Here is a 21,872-nt window from a genome sequence, read left to right on the forward strand (position 1 = left end):
TTACCCTGATCGACTTCAAAGTTCCGTGACAGTTTCTGCTGCAGCCACACAAATGCACTTTATGAGCAAGCAGCCAGAGCAATTTCCTCAGGCTGCTTTGCATCTTCTGCTTCCCTGTTCATTTAATTTCGTTTTAAATGAAAAGGAAACAGAGATTTGTCCCTGCTAAAGGACAGTGGAGCACCGAGGAGTCTGATTATTTTAAGATCTAAGTCCCTGAAACGTGGGTCCTCTGCCACTCACTTATGCTACTTGCTCACCAAATATTCTAGAAATAAGCTTATTTCTCTACTGAACTTCAGCACGTGGTAGGATCTCTCAAACCTGACGGTATGCAAACACTGGGGTTAATTATCAGAGAAGTGTAAGAGAGGAGAAGGATTTTCTAAAGGTCTAGTCTCTTTCTTCAAAGCTTTAATTTTAACCATGCCAGTCTGAAGTTTACATAGAACCTAAATACATCTGGAAGACTTTATTCTGGAATAATTGGGATGTAATTTCAATCAGGGACCGAAAATTTAATAACTACTTTACAAAAGTAAAAGAAAAGCAACGAAGTCATTAGTGTTCCAGTCAGGTTTCCCAGGAAAGCATTAAGCTAAAAATCTTTTGAAAGAACTCCTGAAAGGAAAGAAAAGGGTGAAGGAGAAAAGATTAAGTAGCAGCTCACCCTGAGAAAGAGGAGCTGATGCATCAGTGGGCACTGGCAAAGTGTGTGCCAGTATCTCAAATTCTCTGGAAGGGGAGCAGGGCACGTGATTACATGGCTTTGTGTTAAACTGGAAACCTCATCTTATTTTTCAATCTTCAGATTTCACAGCATTGATCTCATTAAGCCACTGTTTTCACCTCGTAATTGCAGTAAATGGAGTTGCTGTGCAAAAGCTGTGGAGTGATGTTGCAAGTGAATGATGAGTATTTAATAATTGCCGTGGAACTACATTTAACTGCACGTCTAAACTGAATTGAGTGGTCAAATGCAGTGGTGACACGGCTGACTTGACAAAAACATGTCATTAGTCCTTAAAAGTAAACACTGTAAGATTAAGTAGCAACAGAGAAACTATTGCTGCTTATTTATAAAGGCAGGGAAGAAAAGCTTTCCCTGTCACCAAATGTTTTTTTTTTCTTTCTATCAGTTAAAAAAAAAGGAAAATCAATGAATCTGCTAGTCCTTCAGGTGAGATTTTTCTATGCAATTGCTGCCATTAAAATACAGCTGATGTGTTACTTTTATACATCAGATCAAGGACATGTGCTGAGCACCAAACAAAAGTTTGCTTAGACAACAAAAAATTATGATCACCAATGTAGTTATAAATAAATGAACAAGAACTTCTAATATTTCATAAGAAATTTGCAACATTCTCCTATGCTTGCAATACAGCACAAATTGAGCAATTTTGGAAAAGATTAAGCAAGACAAGAAACAGCTTTTCTACTTAATGACAGGTTCTGAGAAAGAAAACTATGAAAGCAAACTTGCAAATTGCTAAAAATGCCAGACAAAAATAGAAAGCAAAGTGTCAAATGATCTTTGCCATTTGCTCAGACAAAAAAAAAGAGAACAAAAATGAAAAACTCTCTGAGCATAGATAATCTGAACCAATGTCCTACATGTGATCACAGCTTCCTTTTAATGTTGAATAAAGCATAAGAGTAGAAGATGGGGGATGTTCAAAAATACTCTCTGCTATCATAACCTTAGAGTTGATTAACTGAAAGGGAAGGATTGAAATTTCAGCTTTCCAGTAACAGTCTGATGTCACTTCAAGCAAGATTGTGCCTCTGTATTTGTCTCTGACTACCTTAATCTGTATATTTGCAGTGAACATCAGGAAGACTTTGATCAAAACACAACATGCATTTTACACAACAAGGAAGTCTACAGAGAGGCACTACATTTACAAAAGCAATTGAAGGTGGTTTCAAAGGGAGTTGACAGATTAGAGGATGATGACACTGCTGCTGCAGTCTCAATGGAAATCTGGCTTGATCTAATTAACAACTACGAAGTAGAACCACAAGAAGATAATTCAAACATGATTTAAAGAAGTTATATTACCTTTTTACTAATGTAGCAATGGAGCCTTTCCCTACTGATCACAGAACAAGCCACAGGTTCAACACTGAAGAAGAATAAAAGGCCTGATATCCTTAATTTACCTCCAGCATTTGAAATTGAAGTCTGAAATATCTGACTACAGAAGTAGAAAACATCCACATATTCACATAAAAATAATAAAAAATTCTAAGAGTCCCACTCACGACAACTTGAGTGAATTGGTGAATTGAAATGGAAGATTATGTGAAGAGGTGACTCTGTGTTAGTGAGTGTTCTGAGGTCCAAACAGAGCAGAGGAAATGAAGCACAGCACGCAGGACAACCTGCATACTTCCCTTGACACATCTGTGTACATGCACAGAAAGCTCCCAGGTTATTCCCATCTCCTTTTCGTTCAGATTCCTCACCCTAGGAAAAAATGCACTGGGAAGAAAACTTCCCACCAAGGCTGAACTTCTCCAGGCTTGCAGTTTAAGGCAGCAGCAGTGCCAGGGACTGATTTGTGCTGACATTTCCACAACTGTCAGCACGAGGTGACTGCTGCCTGCACATGGCCTTTAGCACAGGACTGTCTGTGAGTCTGAGCTCTGATGCAGCCTTTGCACTAAAACTACTTTTACTGGCACCTGGGGACATGGTTTAGAGGTGGACTTGGCAGTGCTAGGCTAATGGTTGGATTTGATGATCTGAGAAGTCTTTCCCTACCTAAATTGGTTCTGTTGGTTCTCCTGTCTTTGAATGACAACTGCTGTCACTGAGAGAATGTAACTTGTGCTTATGTGCACATGTATGCTTATACACACGTGTACAATGACATATAATCATCCTGCCAGGCAATCATTCTGACATTTTCCACTGGTTGCATTTTTGGGTGGGAACTATAGCAGTGATTTACTTCATTTACTGAAAAATGCAGTAGCCATTTGGTACCATTCTGAGGGTTGTCTGACCACCTGAAAGACAAGGAGATAAGGAATCTCCAAATAAGTGAACTGTTTTATTCTCTTTGCAGTTATCTTCCTGCCTTTTAACCTTTGCTCACAAAAGGAGGGAAAAAAAACCCAACCCTTCTTATTGCAACTGGTAGTATACATTTCCTTTTAATATTATTAGATAGAAATAATACTACCTGAATAGCAAAGTGGCAACTGCAACTCAACACTTCCTTCAGGATACAGTAGTTCTACAGTACATAACTCTCTCTATCAATTCAGGCATTTCTCCTCTCTGGTCCTCAACATGTTCTGTGTATTTTTACCTTTGTGTCATAATCTTGTAGGCGTCTGGCAGGAAGCATTCCGTGTTCTCCATCTGGAAGGGGTCAGCATCACAGATCTTGTCGTCTGTCCGCCCGTAGTTGGCACTCTCTATCATGATGACATCGCTGCCCGGGCACCGCAGGTCGATGGAGTAACCTTCGCAGGAGAGCTCCCTCCTCACCAAACCAAACGGGAGTGCTGCCCGGCTGAAACCTAAGGAGGGGGAGAAAGGGGAAAAGGGGATTGAACCCAAAGGATAAATGGCACTGGACTCCTCCTTTTCTGTCACACCAGCACTGACTCCACCAGTGTGCTGAAGGCAGGGCACCCTTACGCGGTTTGACCTGGCACCACACCAAGTGGAGCATCTTTCATGGAACTGTCACATCCCTGCATCACTGCTGGGTCCTTAATCTGGGAAAGGAGGAAGTTCCTTGTCACTGCTTCTAATCCTGGTGCAGGCAGACAGTGGAGCCTGTCTGCATGACTACACTGCACGTTCCACTGCCCACCTCTTTTCTCTCTGCTCCTGTCTCCACTCCTTGGGCACAGTCAGGCAGGCTGTGTCTGAAGGCAGCAGAGCAGGCAGGATTTGCAGAAGTGATTTTAAAAAAAAGAAAACAAAACAACCACAAAAAAAACTAAAGCCATAGTTCCAACTTCCAACTTCATTAGTCTTTCTTACTTTGCGTCTCACTCTCTCCAGGAAGAGTTGGTTACTTTTGCTTAGCTATTTTGTGACTTGATCCAATAGACATGCTGATACCTGGTTGAACTTCAGTGCCCCTCACCATGTCTTTTACATAAATCAAACCACATATAGAAAAGATTTTGAAAAAATATAGCAGCGACTAGTACCACAAATTGCAGATTTGAACAATATCTCCCCCTCCCAAAAATGATACATGTGTTTCACAGAATTCTCATTTTTAAAATGCTTTTTCTACATAAGAGAATTTCTAAAAATAAGTAACTTCCCTACTGAAGCAGTATAAAATACTTTAGAAACAAAACAAGGTTCAGCTATTCATCCACGTGTTTAGTCTTTTAGAGACATTTCTTTATGCAAAAAATATATTACATCAGAAGAAAAACTATCTGTATACTACAGTTTCTTGTACACAGTTACTGATGGATTATTATCAGAGTATTCCTGTTTCTTACAAATCTGTGTGCATTACTGCCTTTTGGAAGACAAGCTGGGTAACATGGTAGTGCCAAAATCCTATTTCTTTAAAATAGTAAATCCTTCCTAAATTTTTACTAGAATTATAGATATTTCCTATTTTTTAAAAATGTCTTTGTAACACAGTAGCACAAGGCCATTAATATTTCAGTGCAGGTTGTTGGAGACCAGTTGTGACAGCACAGAGGAACAGCTCCTACATATGGAAAGTTGGAGCTCTACGGTGTTTTGAAGGCAAAGAAAATAAACTTTTCTTAGAAGAGGCAGGGAAATAAGATCTAAAAAACCCACAAGACAACTTGAGATAACCCTTTGATAGGAAATTTTCACATGAACCAGAGGCTGTCACTTTTTCTATTGAATTAATGATCTGTGGATTAAAACTCCTACCGTATGAAGATGATTATCTGTTCAGGCTGCAAAAATAAAGTTTTTTATAACTATCACGCCAGATAGAGCCAATCCCCCCATCCACCCCTCCAGTACCTGCATGTCCCTGCCTTCCCCTGGCACCAGCACCAGCCTTTGTACCCCTTGTGTATGATCTGACACAAGGGGCTGGTGTGACCCCACTTCAGAAGAACCGGTGAGTTCCAGAAGGAGCAGCTCCTGCACTGGCCGTGGATTCCCCTGGCATGGGGGAAGCAAAAGGCAAGAGCACAGTGACCAGCTCTGCCTTTACCTAACATTCTGTGGGATCCTCTCCTACGTGAAAGCAGCCCTGTTACCCTGCCAGCACGTTTCAGGGTTTGCTGATGGGGGAGCTGGGAAAGCACCAAGTGCCATCCCCAGCTCACTCCTGGCCACCAGTTCAGCCACACATGCCACAAGCAATAACACACACTATTATTAGAGGCTTGCTGAAGTGTCACGAGCTGAAAGCTGGGAAGAGCTGAAACACGAATCCGTCACATTTACACCCTCCATGTTCCTCCCATGCAGCAAATTAATACGAGGAAGGCAGAGGCTGCTCCTGGCTCAGCGAGGGCGTGAGGTGGGCACAGGGAGGGCACAGCAGAGCCCCCCACCATGGGCACACAGCAGCTCCTCTGATCAGTGACCACCGTGACAGCCACGGGGGGGACCCAATGTAATGCCACTAGTCACTGCCATTGCTGCATCCCCCCTCCTGTCAGCTCTAGTGCTGTCCAGATAAGCTCACCCCTCCAGCTGGCAGCACTGCACTCACCACGTGTGGCACCACCACGGCCTGGCCAAGGAGCCCACTGCTCCCAGACTCCTTAGGTTTCCATCAGCAAGGAGGGGAGCAGCTCCTGCAGCTGCCCAAAGGGGTGTCTGACCAGGGCAGGAGGGCAGGGGCAGGGTGGGCAGGGCACGGCTGCAGCACGTGCCACACCGAGCTCCCTGTGACGGGCACCGACCTCACGGATCCTGCAGCACAGGCTCCACTTCTGCCAGGAAGCATCCTGAATTCAAACACGAGACCTCTGCAGCTTGCTACAAAGAAATCAGCTGCCTGCAAATCTTATTTCATCATCTATGGCAACCACTATAAGGACTGTGAATGTGTTTTATCCTGCAATTTTTCCCCCTGCAGGCATCCGTGAGAAGTTCTGTATTAGAACTTCTGTATTAGAACAAACATAAAAAATACTAGAGCAAGGTTAGATCACTTCACAGGCAACAGAGGACACACCTGAGATTGCAATGTAGGTGTTACATTGCAAAAGTAAAAAGCAATAAAGCAAAACAACGCAGTGTATGCTAGGTGGGAATGCTGCTCTAAGGAATCTCTATGGCGCAGAAAGAATTTTAACTAAATAAAATAAATAAATTTAAAGTCCACTGGCAGAGCTGCTGTGATCTTTATGCTGAAGCTTTATTTGTAATTTTCTCCTATCACCAAAGAAAAAATAAGTGTATCAACAAGCAAAGTGTAATTCAATCCATCTTGCAATCCTGACAATCGAAGAAAGAACTTGTGGGAGGCCCTGTGAGCGAAAAATCAATATTGCAGCTTTGTGCCGTGCAAATGTGAATACTGCCAAATAGCAGTGCTTAGGGTAAAATGAACTGTTTTGCTCCATTTTCTCCTCTCTGAACAAATGATTTTGAAACGACAGCTTCTTCTGGAGCTATAAAACGTCGAGCAATAACTCCCCACGCTTTAGGCAAGTGATTGGAATAAATACCTCTTGGCAACAGGTGCAATGACTTAGGACTGAAATTCATTTACATTCAGGAGATAATTCCCGATAAACAGATGCACTGCCACAGGATGGAAGTCTGAGCAACCGCCATGTGAATGCTTCAGCATCATTCCAGAGTTTCTCAGGCTCAAGTGTGTGGCTCTGCCAATAATGGATGTTGTCACCACTAACTTTGGATCTCCAATGCAATTCCCCGTGAGTGTTCTCAGCACTGCATTTTCTAACCAACCTGCACTCAACCTGCTCTTGCCACACTGTACCTGGAACAAACCTATTTTGTTTGGCAGCCGAAATCAACGTTCCCCCTCTTCCTGCTAAAGGTTTCAAGGCAAGCTGTGCCCCGGCTGGCAGGGCTCCTGCTGCTGCCACCCAGACACACAACAGCTTCCCAGCTGCAAAGACCTTCCTGGGGCTTGGGCTGCGACTTCCAGCACAACCCAAACACTGACTGAGTCTCTTACCACACGCACCATATGCTGTCTCTGATTCACTCTTTGTGTACATTAATCACTGTTGGATGTGACTGGTTTTGTTTGTTGGTTTTTTTTTCAAAAATGGAAGAAGATTAATATCTAATGAGAAAAAGCATTGTTTCTGTCCTGCTGACCATTTTGATTATAGGAAAGCTTCCTGGCAAACATATGTTTCCTGCACTCCATATCTGCCTACAGATTAGTTGAGTGCAGGCTCTTTACTGAGAGGAGAAAATAAACTGCTTTTGCAAAATCGCGTTTCCGAGGAAAAAAGGTAGAGGGGGTTTTTAGTGGTAATATACATTCTTTAATGCTTTATTGATCAATGTACGTAGAAAAACAAAATGAAAGGGAACATCACAAACAAATACCTTTCCTCTGATATTTTAGTATATTAAATAAAAAATACAAGCTCTATGAAAGGACTGTAACTCAGAATCACGTTTCAGAAACATGGTAAATTCACATTTGGCTAAAAATTTTTAACTTGAGTTTGCAATGCCTTATTTACCATTCTACTGTCTTGGTTCCTCCAGAGAAACTATTTGTCTTTACAAGGATAACCTAAATTTGTCAAAGTGCAAAGAAAAGTTAATAATTCACAGCATCCTGCCCACTTGCATACCATCTTTCTGAGCTGTCAATAATAAGAGAGCGTGCTAAGTTTGGTAGATAAAAGCAAAAAGGCACCACCACACTTGAATGTTCACCCCATACAGAGGAAAAATAGTGCAATGTAAACAGGCTAACATCAGTACTCAACATCAGAAGCAAGGAACCTTTGATTAAAAGTTAAAGCATAGAGAAAGTCAACATGGAAATACAAAATTTTTTCAAAAATGCAGATACTTGAAGAACTGAGAATCCAAAACAAATCTCTACAGAAATAAATATATATATATGTCTCTGTGAGCAAGGAAATATTGCTTCTTGTGTTATTTGGCTGTAACAGAAAGGTCTTTTGAAAAGAGCACATCTTTTCAAGCAGAATGTTTACAGTTGTCTCTTTCACAATCTCTTCTATTTTACCATATCATGCAACGTGATGATTTAAGTTCTACACAAGATGAAGTGATGCATCCCGGGCAGCATTTCAATAATATATATTTAACAAATGCAAAGCCCGACGAAAACTGTGCTGAGAATTCCCTCCCTCTCCAGCGAAGTGCATGCGTGCACACACGGGAGGGTGCAGGGAGACAGCTGAACACACTCTGCCATCTGAAAATCATGCAAATGCTCAACATGGGCCCTGCAAAGCTTTTACAATTCCACAGACAAGCCTCAGCATCCTGCAGTTTCTAAAGAATCCCATGAACTCTGTCGGAGGAGACTTTTCTCCCCGTCTCTCAGCACTGTATGTATTTCACACAGACAAGCATGTTATTTTGTTAAACAGCTTTTAAATTATCCAATCCTGGTCAACAGATCACTACCAACTACTACAAGGACAGAGGCAATCTAAATGACAACTGTGCTTTCTCATCCTATCTTTGAAGGAAAGAAGTCACTCTGGCAAGCATGTCTATTAAGAGGTTACACTGGCACAGTAAGAGCTGCTGACACTGCCCAGAGGTCTGGAGTTCACAGCTCCTCTTTCAGGGCAGCCCCACAAGCCAGCCCAGCACACAAACCCCTCTGTTCACTCGGGGTCACACTGCACAGGAAGCAATCACTGCAAAAATATTCTCTGCCATTTTATGTATGTACCCATTCTTGGCAATTTAGATGCTGGAAGGAGGGGACACCGAGAGAAAAGGGATTATTTAGCGAGGGAAATCTATTTTCTAGTGAGAGACATCTTCCTCCTTTATTGCAAACTCATTCATAAAAATGAGATTAATGCAAAACAAGGTACATGGAAGTGTCTCATTACCTGAACTTTAACAAAGAGGCACAGAGTCCAAAGGAACAGACTTGACCATTTAAATTACATGGAGGCAAAGCAACTTTTTCACTGAATAAATGAGCTGTGAGGGGTGACTCTTAACACTGCTTTCTAGAATTCTGTTTCTCAGACGTTTCATATTTTAATTACTTGACTAAAATCTGGAAGCCTACCTCTTACAGACTGGAAATACGAATTGCTATCAATAAAAGCTTTTAAAAATCTTAAGTATCTAATGAAGGCTTTTTAGAAATATTTTTTACATTTTATTTGAACATGATTTAGTCTTTTAAAAAATTAAAATTTTAAAAATCTCTGTCAAACTTTAATGTTTTTCAAGATTCAGTGCGAGCAGCAGAATTACATCTGCAAGTAATTTTCTGTAATTGTATGCTTAATATTCAGTATGCATAAACATAAAGTACGTATGTCTGCTTAATGAAATTCAGGAGAGGAGCCAGAGTTACACCCTCTGACTCACACCAGGACGGGTCCTGCCTTCCAGGTTCACTGAAACTCATTACAATTTTCCTTCTACGTTTTCCAGCCTCCGTGCAATTCCCAAAAATAACCCTATGAGGCTCTCTTCAGCAAAAAAAAAAAAAGAGCCAGGGCTTACCTACTTTCTGCGCCCTGCTGAATGATTCAGCAAAACCTCAAGTGAGCAGCAGCACTCCCAGCACTCAGCCTTCCCATCTGACAGCATCAGTCCCTCCCTGCACGGCTGCCAAGGAGCTCAGGGGAATCCTCCCAAACAGCTCTCACCCCTCGTTCAGAAGGGCAAGGATGTGTCTCTGAGGTGGCACAATTAAAGGGTTTTTTTGGACTCTGTTTTTTTGTGTGTGTGTGTGTGTGTGTGCACTTAATAGCAGGAGAGGAAAGAGGAGAGGGATGAGAGCTCCATGGACAGACCTGCAGACACAGTCCTGCAATCAGCCAGAACACACAGACCAGCCATGCACACATCCCACACAGTCCCAACCCCATCTGGAAGGAATCTCCACTAGGGGAAAAGAGACAGTTTGGTCTTCATGCCCATTTAATCCTTCACCTGCCTGCTGAGGCTGCCATTAGAGCGCTAATTAATGCTAAACTGTGAAAATGGGCTTCTGCACTTTGAATCCAGCCACACTGAAACTGGAGAGAAACCACTAATTCCTTTAATGAAAGTCACCAAACCAGAGCCTGGTTCCTGGCAGCATTTTAGCAGAGCCTACATATGGCAGATGGAAATCACATGATCTAAACATGAAAGTCTAAATATCTAATATAAAAATACGTGTTCTTCAGTTCTCACTTAGAACCACATTTTATTCTCATCTGCATGCACCTTTCCCATCCCTTTCAGTGGGAGCTGTATGCATGAGAGCAAGACTTTGCCCTCTTGATCTAAAATTATCCCAGTTTAAAACAGCATTCATCTGTCAATGATATTTCTTTTCTTTTGCCAGCCAGATGTCTGTTCTCAGGCTGCAAGAATCTCCTTCCTTTTTTCCTTCACATCACACACACTTGATCCTCTGCCAGCCCACAGAAAGCACTCTACCCTTTTCTTTCTCGCCATTAAATACATTGCATCTTCAACGTTTCTCAAGGCAAGTAAGTCCCCTGGTCTTTGCAAACCCCCCTCCTGGAGGTTATCTCCAGTTTACCCACTGTGAACTCTCTGAGCACACCACCTGTCAGGAAGGAGAAGCTTCTGAATCAGAAACAACCTCCGAGAGAGGGAGGTAAGACACACAAAGGCTGATGTGTCAGAAATGTTGTGTCAACAGGATTTCCCATTGAATTACTTCCTCAGCACAGGATACCAGGAGCAGAATAAAAATAAATATTCTTTTATTTTCTACAAAAATGTATTTTGACAACAATTTTTATTTCCAGTTATCTCAATCATGGATTGGAAACCATGTGTTGAGGAGGGGCAGAGGAAGAGGAAGAGGAAGAAAGAGGAACTTCCATCAGCAGTACTCAGAGTGACCAGCTGACAAAAGAAATAGGCTTTTATTCCCATCACTAAGAATCCCAAAGCCTTGTCACCTCAGAGGTTGATAGAAGCCATGAAGAGTTGTATAATTTCCCTGGGAATATGTGCATTGGTGGAAGTCAAATCATGCCAGCAGGTGACATGCTGGGTGTCAGTAATAACCCCTGGTGTCCTGTGTACATTGCCTTCTTAAATTGGCTATAGCCTACCCTATGTAAGGAAGGAAAACATTTCATCTCACTAAAGTACCCGATAATTCTGGCTCATTTTAAAGAAAATGCTATTATATGAGTGCCAGAGTTTAAAACACCAGATACAGCCCTAGTGCTAAAAAATTACCACAGATTTAATTATTGTACAATTGCTATCATATGGCAATATTTTAGATCACAGCTGTAAAATTGCAAAGGGGGCACTTTCTTGTTTACAAACAGAATTATATATTCATTACAAATGGAATCAAGAAACAATATAAGAGTTCATATACTCTCTTTTGTTTCAATAAAATGATGGGTGGAGTCAATTGTCACAGTATAATTTACAGTGGAAAAATGATGCGGTTAATTTTAATGAGGGCAAGCTGCTTAAGGAGTGCTTATGAGTATGCAAATAGCACAGCAACCCCCTCTCATTCAGCATTCTCATTCAGCTTCTGAAACGTTGCAGAGGACTCAGGAGCAGCAAGAAGAACCAGTGGAAACATAAAGGCTCGAGATCCTGCAGCTGAAACTGCTGAACCAAAATCCACAGTCATGCCTTCTGAAAACAAGGAGAGCCAGGTGATGAATGGACCTCAAGGTAAACGTGCCATCACTTTAACTGTTCCCATAAAGAGATATGAGACAAGAGGAGCAAGCAATCTTGGAAAATACCTGCCAGAGTGAAAGGTTTTCTTCCTGACCTCGCCTTTTGTGAAATATTTGTGGATTTCTGAAAGACTATTATAGAGAGGAGAGGGATACATGACACAGTTTTTACAACATACTTAAGGTTCTGGCACATTCTGTGAACCACGGAATAATCCTACACAGATGCTTGAGAGCATCCTCCGAAAAATAAATTGCATGAAGAAAGGAAAATTATTTCACTTTTATAAATAACTGAGGAAGATACACAGTTCTAACATGCTCCCTGGGCAGCAGGGAGTAGAGAATGGCAACACAGGTCCCATTTCCAGAGTAAATAAGAGAAGCATGCACCTTTTCTACCCTGTCAAACTGCTGCTCATCACCTATAAAGGAACTGTGTATCATTGCAAAATGAAAGACAAGGGAGATGAAGGGACAGGATTGTTAAATTCCACCTGGACTCAAATTCAGGGCTTCTGTGTTTGAATTCTGATCTTCAGTCCTGGAATTTGTCTGTCTCCCTCACCAGTTGTCACAACGTGTATGGCAAGGCTCTCAGCTTCTGAGAACCAGTTAATGAATGCTCAAATGAAATAAATGAAAAATCAGGATCCCTGAAATCTCTGAGTGTTAAGAGAGAAAGGAAACAATTTTCCATAATTATGTGATAAAAGTTCCGTATTTAATACTATTTACATTAGGAAGTAACAAAAGGGATGAATAGACACTAACACAACACAGAAAGGAAAACTTTTCATTTGCTGATTACTTCAATTTAGAAGCACACATCTAACAGCTCAAAGACTGTGCTTCCAAAGCTGTTCATTGATCTTAATACAACCCATAATAAAGGGCTAGAAAAGCACAAAACCACAGGGAAAAAAATCACTGTTAGGTGCTCAAGTATAAACTCAATAACCAGCAAGACAGAAGTGCTGCACTGTTACTACAGGTGTGGAAGGCAATTTCCTCAGTAATTAATGTCTTTTGCATGGTGCCTCAGTGTCCCAGGTCACAGCTTCCTCTTAAAGAAATCTTTCCCTACGCATCCAAGGCAGATATTCCAGGAGGAGACAGCTGTGCAGTGAAGATCTCACTGCTCTACTCTTTTCCACACCAACTAAAACGACTCTCTGCCACTGAGAGCCCCGTGTTGTGCTGATCCATCCTTCAGGGGCACAGGCAGATGGGGGGGATGTGCCAGTCCCAGGGGATGCTGCCCATGTCCCCCCCGGGTCCCTCCCCTGCCCACCCCATCACATCCCTCGCTGTGCTCCCACAGCCTCAGCCTTCCCAAGCAAGGAGATTTCCAGAGCGAGCTGGGAGCAGGATCAAAGCAGCCATTATGGAGCCTAATTGAGGAGGGAGTTGATAATCTGCTGGGGATGCCAAGGGGGGAAGGAGAAGGTTAGAGGTGTCCAAAGAAGGCAGGAATGAGCAGGTGTTAGGGTAACTATTTAAATTAGGCATCCTGACATAATCATTTATAACACAGGCTTTGGACTCCCTGGAAGGCACTAAAGCTGGATATCTCATCTATTCTACTCAGTAAGCAAACTGCATTTCTTTTTGGTCCAAACAATGACTGTGTGAGTCTGCAGCACCACAAAGCAAACTGCATTTAATGAAATTGTTCTCTGCAACTTATACAATACCAGCTACTACTGCAGGGCCATCTCTGCCACTGCTGACTTTGAACTCCAGATCCTCGCTCTGATTCAGCAAGGTATGGCCCATGTTATCCTTAAATATACAATAAAGGCAGTGTTTGAGCTCCAAAACCAAAAAGAACCCTATTTTCCACAATGGTTTTCACATACATAAGCCTCTAGGAGCTTACAAGGGTACTGCATGACTCAAATGCAAAATACAGAAACAGTATTATCTCCCACTGAATTGCTGTCATCTCTGAAGGATGTGTTGAGATCCAACATTATACAACTGTTCACAGCAGCAATTTTGTAATATTTTATCTACTTGAAAATAATAGGGAATTTTAGGTAAGCAGAATCTTAATTACCTCAATTAAGTTCTCATCCTGCATCACTAATATCATTGGGAGCTTTGTCATTAACCTCGATGAGTGCAGGACAGATTTTTTAGAATTTAACCTGGACACTCAATATTCTTGTTCTAATGAAAAAGGCATTTAATGAGCTTCATTAGGCTACTCCATTTTAAAGAAGTGTCTCCAGCAGCCAGCTTCCCTCAGCAGCCTGATGGGGCACTGGGGCACGAGGGAGCCAGGACTCACAGGAGTGTTTAGGTCACTGTCTTTTTATTGACTCAATGAGCTCCACGTTCAGCCCCACCATGGGAAGAGCAACACCTTTTGACTCATTTCAGGAACTCCCTGAGGTGGAGATGACAAAATGTGTATACACTTTTGAAATTAAAACCGAGGTGGCGCAGCTGAGAGACTATATATGTAGTGAAATAAACACAATTAAGAAAAGAAATCCTCCCTGTAATTAAAAAATGACACAAATTTTCTATAGAGTCTGCACGGGAGATCCTCAACCCATTTCAAACACTACCTTTTTTTCCAGTCATCTACTGAGACACATTATGGGAAAACTAGTGATCTTCTATGACCTTCATTTTATTTTATTAAATGCAGCAGACTCCTCATGCTGAATACGAAATAAAAAAATATGCAACCCAGGAAAGTACTTTAAGAAAAAATGCCCTTTGGAGGACCCAATTTCAGTCTTGATATATAATGATTCAAATTTGCCAGTGACATTTGAATAAAAATCTCTATTATACTGTTGTGTTCAAAATTCTATTCCGAATTACTAAATTTAGACCAGGTGCTGTAGATCACAACTCAGTCAATGCTTTATAAACAAGGGAAATACATATTTGAAATACAAGTGATGTTAGAACAGACTAGTTGTACTCCCCATCCTTAGCCACATTTTAGGATAAGTTTTCTGTTTCAAACAGCTATCCCACTGGCAGTAGTAAAAGCCCAAATATCAAAATACACTCTTTGTTTACACAACAGTGGCTGATGTATTTTGCTAATAAAGCCTTCAAGGAGAAAATAATGTGAATTGCCCAAGCAAGGGAAACTGGCACTTGCAGATACCACTTTATCTTTCCCAGGGCTCTAATGACAATTGAAAAGTATCACTTGTTGCAGTCCCTTGCCTCTGAAAAACCTGGGGAGACGGGGGAGAAGGTCAGGAGGTCTGTTTATCCCTGCTAGTAAGTGCAGATTAACGAGTCACTACCCGACATAATATCCATTGAACTGCAGTTCTGAGCAACCTGCCTAAAATTCCAAACACCAACGTGGGATAGGTGCAGCTGGTCACAGCAATATTGGGGGGGGCATTCAAATTTGGCAGAGAGGGGACTTATGGAAATCCCTCTCCCTAATTAAATCAGAGAATGAGAGTTTGAAGTGGTAAATAATAAATCACAAAGAATCCTCAATCTGGTTGTCAAGGAAACCAGTATGCCTCTGCCATAATTGCTGTGAGCCCAATCTTGCCCTTTTTGACACGGAGCCTTATCAAGCATTCTGGTCAGAGACTGAGAAAGTGGTTTTTCTCTTCCTCTCAGGGAGGGAGCTCAGGCTTGGCAGACTGGGACGGACCAGGAGCTCCGGCACACACCGGCAGCTCCCTGTTGGAATGGGACTGCCTGGAATGGGACTGCCTGGAATGGGACTGCCTGGAATGGGACTGCCGGCCTCACCCTGCCCCTGCAGCATCACTGACAGCAGCTGTGCTCACTGGAAAGGCATTCCTGATTTCCTGGTGCTAACACCCTGAGCCTGGTGACCTCTGCCGCCCGCAGGTCCCAGGTATTCCCAGTTCCCCTGTGCTCCCTCTCCCCTGAGCACGTCCTCCTGGGAGCAGGAATTCCTTTCACTCGTGGACATGTAAGCTGCTCATGAAAGACACGAGCAGGGAAAGGGAAGTGCCCAACAAAACAGATTAAAAATTGACTCCACGCCAAGTCATTCAGAGAGCTCAATGCATCATTGTCTTTTTCCTCTGCGATGATAATTACCTTCTATAAACATATCCAAACTTGTTTTTTCCTTCTGTTTCTGGTGTAATCACACATCGCCGCTGGACACACACCAAACTCTGAGCATAAGCAATTCTCAGGGCTTCAACACCAGGAAGGCCAAAAAGGGAGAAAAGCTATATTGGTGTCTCTATCTCATCCTTCAAGAAATCCTGAAGCAGGTTTTAGAGGAAGTATCTTCAAAGTAAGGAAATAGGAGGAACAACAGGCAAGTACATCATGTTCCCGGCTGGCTTTAAGCAAAAGAAAACCCAGAGACACAGGGAAGAATTGTGAGAAGGAAAAAACCCATAAAAACTCCCTTTAGGAACTACAGAGAGAAAAAGACTACCGGAAAGATTTCTCAAAGAAGATTCTTGTTTGAAACTGCTGCAACTACTGACTTGCTGTTTTACCAATGGACAGATCTTCTTTTCTTTCCTAACCTAATCCAAGCAGCAACCACCAAACCCACCTTCTTTAACGTATTTTTATATATTTAATGTTAGCAAAACATGTAAAGAGTAACAAGACTGTTACACCCTCATGATTTTAATTTTTTGCTGCACGATATTCCAATGATCTTTGTTTCATTCAGTACTTAAAGAATGCAAAGAATTCAGCTCAGGATCCAAGCTGCAATGGGACCCTCTGGAGGCCCATTACATTATTCCCAAACTTTATCATGACACCACATTTGGGTAAATGTAATTTACAGATTTATTTTTACCCATTACTCAAAGGGGTATAGCATGCTAACAGCACTTTCTTCTGTCTGTTCAGCTGCTACTCAGAGAAGGCTATTCAGTTTTACTGACTCTAGCAATGGTCATCTTTTTTTTTTTTCAGTTTTGAGATAAACCAAACATCTCAAGAAAACATATGGTGAGACACAGTTTTCCTGCTGTAATATTTAACTATTCTAACATAAACTAAGGACACTGGTAAAATCCTTTGTTCAACAGATCTGTAGACATGCAAGGCATAAAAAGCAACAAATGCTTGTTCCAGAACAGGCTCAACCAAAGCAAAATAAACCCTCCTCCAAACCCAACCCAAATCCCTTCCATATTCCTCTTCCAAGGAAGTACAATGCAGGTGTTTGGTAGCCAAGAGAGTTTGGGCAAATTCAACTTTGATCTCTGTTCCAAAGCAACTCACAGGAGAAGAGCATCATGAGATAATTCAGGCTGAAATGGATCCAGGCCTCTTCCTATATGCTCAAAATAATCTTTAATCCAAATACTTCTCACAGTTATAAAACTTAAGTCACATATAGGAAGAATTATTCCTAAATAATTTAAAAACAGAAGCCCCTGTAGTTGTCATCCCAGTTAAAAAGGTACAATTATTGATTAATTACAACCAATTACAATAATGCACATCAGAAGAGCATCATGAGATAATTCAGGCTGAAATGGATCCAGGCCTCTTCCTATATGCTCAAAATAATCTTTAATCCAAATACTTCTTACAGCTATAAAACTTAAGTCACATATAGGAAGAATTATTCCTAAATAATTTAAAAACGGAAGCCCCTGTAGTTGTCATCCCAGTTAAAAAGGTACAATTATTGATTAATTACAACCAATTACAATAATGCACATCACTATCACTGTACATGCCTCTAAAACTCAATCACTACCAAAAAAAAAAAAAATAAAGGTTTGCATCAGAAAAGATAACGCAAAAGCAAATGATTGTGCCATTTGTGTATAAACACATTCATTTGCAGAATACACATGTACATCCATCAGAAGAAAAAAGGCCTTTAGCTGATTTACAGATAATTTACTATGGCACACTCTTACCACTATTTTATTCTTATTTGAAAAATTAGTCTGGATCCCTGAGCACAGTGACAGAAACCAGTTTATTTTTATGTCTCTTGCTAAATTTCAGTGATCTTGAACCTTTAGGGCTAAACATCTCTGTGACAATCTGTTTTTGTCATCCAAGACTTTCACATTCTTCAGGATTTAAAGAACAGTGTCACTGGCTTTCCCAGAGACACAACACGCTGGAGAAGGAGTTCAATATCACCCAGAACCTGCTCCATCATAATCCACTGTGAAAAAAACACCTCAGTCTCTTCTGTTGGTGGGAAGCCATAACAACCCGGTATTTCTCCCCTGAACGATTTTCCAGGTGGTCAATTTGATTTGTCAATTCTTTAGGATTTTGTGTCCTCTGAGCAGTATCCATCCATCATCTTTTGTCTTCACCTTTTTGCTTCGACTCCTGCAACTCTGAACAAAAGCCCTCAGACCTCTTATTCCCTACCACACTAAACTCTGGACTTCAATAAACTTTGCTGTCACGCGGGGAGTTTTTGCAGCGTTATCGACTCTCTCTGTGAAACCAACTGGTGTGAAGTGAGACAGGGGCGGTTTGTGCCGTGCCTGTGGGAGCCAAGGGGATGCTCCTCCTGTGCTGCTGCAAACTTCAGCCCCTCTGTGCTCCAGCCTGGTCAGCAGCTGTGCTGCAGGGCGCCCAGAGCCTGCTTTTTAGGCTGGCTGTGGTACCACTGAGCTGTAGATGGGCAGTTTCCTACAGTTCTGAGCTCAAACGCAATTTTAATCCATCCCTGTGCAGTATCATGCAGAAATATCCACAACCCTCTCCTGCTGTAGTTATGACAAATGGTTATTAATTTTAATTGGCCTAAGCTTGCTTTTAGGGAAATTACATCTTCAGGCTTCATCACCTATCTGAATAGCCTCTTTCTGCTGCTACCACTGATATTGCTCTGCTAAGAAATAGAGGCAATGTGTTCTGTATTTCCTCACAGATTACCAACTATATTAAGCAAAGAGGACTGGAAGCAAAACAGAAATAAAAAATTAAAGGCGCTCTGAAACAAACTGGCTGTGATGCTCATTTATAGGCAGCTTATCCACAGGCCTCTTTCTGGGACAGCAGGACAAGACTGAAACTCCAAAACAGCAAACCACAGAATTTCCCTTTGTGAAAACTACCCAGACTTTATGTTGAGGAACAAGCTCTGGATGCAGAACAATGTTCCTGTGGCTCTTTTCTTTCTTTCCCTGCTTTCCTTCCAGGACCCTGACGGGATTAGATGTAGTTCACAATCCCCAGTTCAAAACAAAAATGGAAGTTGTATTGGTTATCAGATTCAACACAAAAACATCCTAGCTGCACAGGACCGATAATTTTAAAGGTTACCTCTGCTAATGATTTTGAAAGACAAAGCATTTCTCATTGTCATGACAATTTTACAGACTTATAAATCAGGAGCGCTTCCATTTTTAAAGTTCGGTTTTAATCATTTCCTCTCGGTCTTGGATCCTCGTTGTGGAACAGCACAGGTGAGGCACCCCAGCACACAAAGCAGGGTTTTCTCACCTTGGTGGCTGGGGAGAAGGGCTTTCCCATCATCCTTCTTCCCCTGCATAGCAATAACCCAGCCAGTGGAACAGACAAAGGAGCTAAATTTGTTCAAGCCTTGCTCAGTGGGGCTGCTGGAACTGGGACACTGCAGAACATCCCAGTGGAGCCAGTTTTACCACGAGAAAACAAATTTGGCACTAATATGAAAAACCTGACAGTTTGGAGTCTAAAACTTAAATCAGTTCTGAAGGTCTGTGCTTTATGAAAAGTAACCACTGAGACACCAGCAGAATAACTCAATGAACTGGAATCTCTGGCTTCCTTTTTTTTTTTTTTTTCTGAAAATATCCCATCTTCTCTTAGGCTTGCCAAGAGTTTGAACAAGTAGCCTTAGAAAGGAGTAATTTAGTAAACAAAAAACAAAAAAATTAACCTGTGAATTATAAGTAGTTTAAGTAGAATCTGCTGTTACCACAATTCATATTAACATGGTAAGCTCTTACAGAATGCCTTTGCAAGGAAAGAAATATATTCCTTGTGTGTTCAAGTATAGAGCCATAAACCATATGAGACCCTATTTATTTCAAATTTCCCATGATGCCATTTACTCCAGCTTTTAACCTTTTATGTGACATTGAGCTATTTTACAATCATAAAATAGTAGAAAAAACGACCTGTTAATTTGAAAGGGACACATTACAACATCTCTCCCCGGCACTATAATATTTTAATTTCTTTTTTTCAAGGCAAACCAGTTGGAAAGTGACCATCTGCTAGTCTCTTAGCACTATTCAAGCAAAGCAATGCACAAAATGTCCTCCTTTTCCAGCAAGAGCAGGACCACTAACTGAAAAGAACTTAGGATATTGTCGTGTGAGTTTAACAGATTGATTCACCACAAAATAAAACCTCTATTTCTTTAATTACTGTTAAATATACTGACTATAAGGTCACGATATAAAACTCCTGCACACTGTGTGACCTCTAGAGCAGTACAAGAAATCTGAACCTTCCCAAGAAATAAAACAGCATTATCAAATTTCCTATGCAAATGGTGTTGTTCTATTTTGAGTGCTAAGCTAAATGCAAGCACACTTTTACAAGTACAGTTCTACTTCTCACTTCAAAATACACAATGTGCTTTTGGACACTGGGTAAGTTTTCAGTATCACTTAAGGTTTTGAATATTTCAAAACAGTTGATAACGGCAGTGAAAGAGGAAACTCAACAAGCTCTCCAGGCTGATAAATATAGAACTTTTTGGATGAGTAGAGCTCAATGGAGCCGTAATCTTGGCTGGCACCTGTACATGATACTATAACACATACAGCTAGAACTGCAAGTTTGTGAGAATAAATTAAATTTAATTCACATTCGTGTTAGCACTTTAAAAGATGTTGTCAGTACAACTTTGTATGCATGCAAGCCACTGCACTTTTGAAAGTTTTACCCTGAATGTTTAGAATTCAAGCACACTGAATCCAAAGGTCAGGAGGAGATACACTGGCTGTATCTGAATTGGCCTTTATCAACATTATTCATATCTGTACCTTCTCAACATGCCTAACTAAACTGCAAATTAGGCTGAAAATGAAGTAACTGACTTCAAATTGTTAAATTCTTAAAGAGTTTATAGTATCTGAATTGTGAAATATAGCAGATGTCAAACGCCCTTACCAAAATGTACTCCACAGTTGCCTTAAATCTGCAGTATATTTTACTTTAAAAGCATTTTTCTCTTATTCCTCTTCCTAGTCTCTCTCTCCCCATCAGAAAAACAATCAAGCAATTCAGGAATTTACACCAGTAGCAAAATACTTGCTAAATATAAAAGGCAGTTTCTCGCTGTTTTATGGAATAAATAGATCTTTTTGATCAGCAATTAATGACACAGCAGTCCTATCCATTCGCCCAATAAATGTGTAAGCCTTACCACTTCCCTTGTTTTTATTTATAAATTTCATAATGGCAGCAAGGCACTTTAAAGTGTGTATTTCTCAGGGAATACTGCACTTTGGGGACTGGTAAAGCCACTTTGCCTTCAGCCTTTATCGCCCTACGTGAGGCACAATAAAGGCTGAGAAATGTGCTGCCTATTGTGGGCCTGCTTATAAAGTTCACGTCCAGCAATCCTCCTGTCCTTTCTGTTTGAATTCCCTTCCTTCAGCCTTTCTCAGACACGCTCTTAGCAAGTCCAACTGATTCATCATAATTTTGGGTGACAGACAGGGTTGGGCAGCACAGGCTCAGGTTATGCAACGGGCTCATTCACAGGGCTAAAACCTCACCCACCGAGCACTCCATTCAGCCCTGGCTGGGCAGAACTGCTCACTCACATGCTGGACCCTGGCCCCTTTTTGCCAAAACAATTCCACCATTCCACAAGAAATCTCCTGTGCTCTTTAGTGGTGTTGGGTAACTCCACACGACCAGGCTTCGACTGAGTCAGACAGACCTCGCTCGCGGTGTTCCTCAGGATTCAGGGCACACTTTAAACAGGGAAATTCAAGGAAGGTCAGACAATTTGGGGATATTTTGCAAGGTACAGAGACAAGTTCCAGTCAAGCAGTAAACTACAAAAGCTATTCAGGAGAGAGAGTGATCCTCTAAACCTGCCA

General features: G+C 41.4%; 1 protein-coding gene across 18 annotated transcripts in view; it reads right to left on the bottom strand.

Moving 5' to 3' along the window:
* The window catches only part of ADGRL2 (adhesion G protein-coupled receptor L2), a 126,274-nt gene that overhangs the window by 68,925 nt on the left and 35,477 nt on the right, over nt 1-21,872 (bottom strand). For all 18 annotated transcript variants that reach the window (XM_008921492.3, XM_018083757.2, XM_018083762.2 and 15 more), the window contains exon 2: nt 3,324-3,537. In XM_008921492.3, coding sequence (XP_008919740.1) covers nt 3,324-3,537 — 214 coding nt within the window. The remainder of the gene's footprint in view (nt 1-3,323; nt 3,538-21,872) is intronic.

Source organism: Manacus vitellinus, unplaced genomic scaffold (genome assembly GCF_001715985.3).
Source record: "Manacus vitellinus isolate BGI_N305 unplaced genomic scaffold, ASM171598v3 scaffold_67_pilon, whole genome shotgun sequence".
Lineage (NCBI taxonomy): Eukaryota > Metazoa > Chordata > Aves > Passeriformes > Pipridae > Manacus > Manacus vitellinus.